This window comes from Nanorana parkeri, unplaced genomic scaffold (genome assembly GCF_000935625.1).
Source record: "Nanorana parkeri isolate BGI_ZX_2015 unplaced genomic scaffold, ASM93562v1 scaffold95, whole genome shotgun sequence".
NCBI lineage: Eukaryota > Metazoa > Chordata > Amphibia > Anura > Dicroglossidae > Nanorana > Nanorana parkeri.
Window position 1 is genome coordinate 1991264 of NW_017306363.1, and position 4542 is coordinate 1995805.

Sequence of the window (4542 nt, forward strand, 5' to 3'; positions counted from 1 at the left end):
GTCTTTAAGCAATTATCCTTACAGCATACTTATTATTAGGTATATCGGTATAGATGCCGAGTATATGGGCAAGTACTCGTCACTTTTGACAAGGGAGCATGGAGCCAGCTTCTTGACCAATCAGGAAGCCGGGCAGTGTATAATGACTCCCTGCCTGGACCTCGTCAACCTGGTGACAACGAAGCATGGAGCCATCTTCCTGGCCAATCAGGAAGCCAGGCGCCATGTAATGTCGTGGCGCTCAGCTTCCTAAATGGGCGGGAAGCCGGCTCCATGCTTTCTCATCACCTGGCGAGGAGGAAGCATGGAGACAGCTTTCCTGCTAATCGGGAAGCCAAGTGGCGAGTCATTACACAACACCTGGCTTCCTTAACGGGTCTTCCGGTATGGTATTTGGTATCGGCGAGTACCAACAAAAAATATCGGTACTCGTACTCGATACCGAAAGACCGGTGCATCCCTACTTATTGTACAATGTTGTCTTTTGTTCTCCTTTAAATTCTAGTAAACAGAAGAGTTTATTATCATGTGAAACTTTGCAGAAAAATACGGCAGAGGAAATAGCGTTCTTTAGAAATGCATGTTCTCCCTTTATGTTGACAACGCTGAAAAGGAGAAGAAAATTATTTAAACAACGAATGACCTTGTTAGAATATGACCCAAATCTGTGCAGCTTGAGTGCTCCTCTTTATGTGGCTCTCTGGTTGCCGCGCTGCAATAAGGCTTTGATTAAACAAATTTTGCATGGAAGCCGCCGTTCCATTACAGATAATGGCTTTCCTAAAATAATACTCAGGCTCGTTCTTCTGGTATCGGGAGGGAGAGTATAACAAGGACCACGCTGCTCATACCCCTACCTTTCTTTTTCTTCTTCTTCTTGCAGCAGAATATCACTATAATGGCGATGAGGACAATCAGGAGCAGGAGCCCTCCAATCGATGCAAAGACAGCAATGAGGATAATGGCCGTTTGGCTCAAGCCAGAGTTAGAACCTGGAAAGAATGAGAATGACATGTATGACTAAAGCCACATTCAATATTTAGAAGTGTTGTGGTTGGCTCAAACATTCCCATACCAAACAGTCTGGGTGTAGGAACAAGCCAAGTTGTCTTTGGAAAATGTGGTTTCATGGTGAAATTGACAACTTGGCAAAGCCCAAATTTCTTTGACAATGGCTACCTAATTTTCCCTGTAGCAGGTTAATATAAAAAGTATACTTTACATCTAGGAGTGAGACAACAAAAATCCTTTTAATTCGTATTTATTTGGTGTATTAAAATTTAAATCTGCGCTAATGACGTCCAAATAAAACGCTATATTTCACCAGCTGCTGTGTAAACCTATCGCCAAATGGTGCCAACACAGCAGTCAGACAGCACTATTGGTAATTAATATGTAAAAACCTCTAGTAATAATATTTAATACATCACTACAACTTAATTAGTAACAAATAATAATAATCTCATCACCCATCACACATGTGAATCCATATTATAAAATCCCAGTGTCCATAAGGTCCACATTATTTATTTTGTTATAGTGATGTACAACCCCAATTCCAAAAAAAGTTGGGATACTTTGTAAAATCTACATAAAAAGAGAATGAAATGATCTGCAAATCTCATAAACTCAGATTGTATTCCGAATAGAAAATAGAAAACATATCAAATGTTTAAACTGAGAAAAATGGACCATTTTTTGGGGGAAAAAGGGTACTTTTGAAATTGATGGCCTCAACACGTCTCAAAAATGTTGGGACAGGGCAACAAAAAGCTGGCAAAGTAAGTGGTACTAACAAGGAAGAGCTGGAAGAACATTTTGCAGCTAATTAGGTTAATTGGCAACAGGTCAGTAACATGATTGGGTAGAAAAAGAGCATCTAAGGCTGGGTTCACACCTAGGCGTTTTGAATATGCGAGTTTGTCGCGTGTTTCGTGTCGCGCGATTCGCGGTAAAAAACGTGCGACAAACGCGCGTTTTCGAGGGCTACCTGGCTGTATCCCAATGGATATGCGCGACAAAAACGCCCCAAAGAAGCTCCTGTACTTCTTTGGGCGTAGGGCGTTTTGTAGCACGTTCATACGGCCTGTAATACGCCCAGGTGTGAACCATATACATAGGAAATAATGGGATTTCGGTGTTTGAGCGTTTTGCAGAGTGTAGGAACGCGCTACAAAATGCCCAGGTGTGAACCGGGCCTTAGAGAGTCTTAGAAGTATAGATGGGCCGAGGTTCAACAATCTGTGAAAAGCTGCATCTAATAATTGTTGAACAATTTCAGAATGTTACTCAACGTAAAATTGCAAAGACTTTAAATATATCATCATCTACAGTACATGATATCATCAAAAGATTCAGAGAAGAAGAAATCTCTTTGTGCAAGGGACAAGGCCGAAACGCATTATTGGATGCACGTGATCTTCGGGCCCTCAGGCGGCACTGCATTAAAAACAGTCATGATTCTGTGATGGACATCTCTGCATGGGCTCAGGAATACCTCCAAAAATCACTGTCTGTGAACACAGATCGAACTGCCAGCCAAAAATGCCAGTTAAAGCTCTATCATACCAAGAAGAAGCCATATCTGAACATGATCCAGAAACGCCGCCTTCTTCTCTGGGCCAAAGCTCATTCAAAATGGTCTGTCACAAAGGGGAAAACTATTCTGTGGTCAGACGAATAAAGAATTTGACATTCTTTTTGGCAACCATGAGCACTGCATCCTCCAAACTAAAGAGGAGAGGGACCTTCCGGCTTGTTATCAGCGCTCACTTTAACCAGTTGACATCCGCGGTGTTAAACCCCCTTCCCATCCAGGCCAAAAGAATGCTTTCAAACCTGAGACAGCTGGAGCACTTTACTCAAGAAGAGTGGGCCAAACTATCTGTAGGTTGGTGCAGAAGTCTCTTTGAGAGCTACAGAAATTGCTTGTTTGCAGTGATTGCCTCTAAAATATTTGTTTTATTATTTAAGTATTCTGTTGAATCAAAAATCAAAAGCAATGTCTAATTTGTATTAAATATGGAATAAACACCAATAAATCTGTCCCCATCTGTAAATCTATATAGAGAAAGGATTTCAGCACAAATTTTTTACTGGTCTTCTTTCTCTTTCCATATTTCACAGGTAGGTGACCAGACCTCGTAAGTCTCCTCCACCTCAGTTCTTCTCATCTCTGTGTAACTTTGTAACCTATTATAACTGTTTTTTTAAACAAGTATCCGCTGGTGTGGTTGGCTTACCACAACTACACCTTGACATAAATTGTTTTATTCCCAGTACTTTCTAATTCTCTGTAAATGGTTTCCAAACTCTCCCCTGTGCTTCTAAATGGCTAAAATACTTTCAACAGTCGGCTATAAAGATTATTTATCATTTGCAAAAAAAAATATACTGATATAACGATCTCACTTCAAAGAGAAATGTACCGCAGGACTCTATTAGGAGTATTCCCACGGGTACTATTAGTTTAAGTTGAACTCTGGGCACAAAAACTCTCTTTATCTCTCCTGCCTCCTATTTCTTATTTCATTCTCCTCTCTCTCTCTCTCTCTCTCTCTCTCTCTCTCCTCTCTCTTCTCTGTCTCTCTATCTCTCTCTCTGCTGTCTCCGCTGTCTCTTATTTCTATTTCTCCCTCTAACTCTCTCCTCTCTCTCTCTCTCTCTTATTTATTTGTATCTTTCCCTTGCAGTTCTCTCTCTCTCTTCTTTCTCTCTCTTTCTCCTTATCTCTCTCTTTCTCTCTCCTTTGTCTCTCTCTCTCTTTTTGTCTCTCTTCTTTGTCTGTGTCTCTCTCTCATTCTCTTTCAATTTCTCTTTGTCTTTTTCTCTCTCTTCCTTCTCTCTCTTTCTTTCTTCTCTCTCTCTCTCTCTCTCTCTCTCTCTCTCTCGCTCACACTCTCTTCTTCTTTCTCTCTCTTTCCTTCTTCTTTCTCTTTCCTTCCTTCCTTCTTTTTTCTCTCTCTCTCTCTTTCTTCTCTCTCTCTTTCCTTCTCTCTCTCTTTCTTCTCTCTCTCTTTCTTCTCTCTCTCTTTCCTTCTCTCTCTCTCTTTCTTCTCTCTTTCTTCTATCTCTCTCTCTTCTTTGTCTCTCTTTCCTCTCTCTCTCTTATCTCTCCCTCTCTTTCTCTTCTTTGTCTCTGTCTTCTTCTGTCTTCTTTGTCTTTCTCTCTTCTTTGTCTATTTCTCTCTCTCTTTTCTATGTTCCTGTCTTTCTCTTTTCTCTCTCTCTCTCTCTCTCTCCTTTGTCTCCCCCTATCTCTTCTCTCTCTCTCTCCCTTTTGTCTGTCTTCTTTTCTCTCTCTTCTTTTGTATTTCGCTCTTTCATCTTCCTTTCTCTCTCTTTCTTGCTCTCTCTTTTCTTTGTTTCTCTCTATCTCTCTCACTTTTCTTTGTCACTATCACACTCTTTTTTGTCTTTCACTTTTTTCTTTGTCCCCCCTCTCTCTCTTCTTTATCTCTCTCATTCTTGTTGGTCTCTCTCTCCTCTCTCTCCCTCTCTCTCTCCCCTCTCTCTCTCTCTCTCTCCTCTCTCTCTCTCTCT

At 41.0% G+C, this 4542-nt stretch overlaps 1 protein-coding gene across 1 annotated transcript in view; it reads right to left on the bottom strand.

Annotated features, from left to right (window-relative positions):
- Positions 1-591: 591 nt before the first annotated feature.
- IGSF5 (immunoglobulin superfamily member 5) overlaps positions 592-4542 on the bottom strand; it is a 12755-nt gene continuing 8804 nt past the window's right edge. The window contains exons 4-5 of the mRNA XM_018552681.1: positions 858-992; positions 592-605 (exon numbers count right to left, since the gene is read on the bottom strand). Of these exons, the coding sequence (XP_018408183.1) occupies positions 592-605; positions 858-992 (149 nt within the window). The remainder of the gene's footprint in view (positions 606-857; positions 993-4542) is intronic.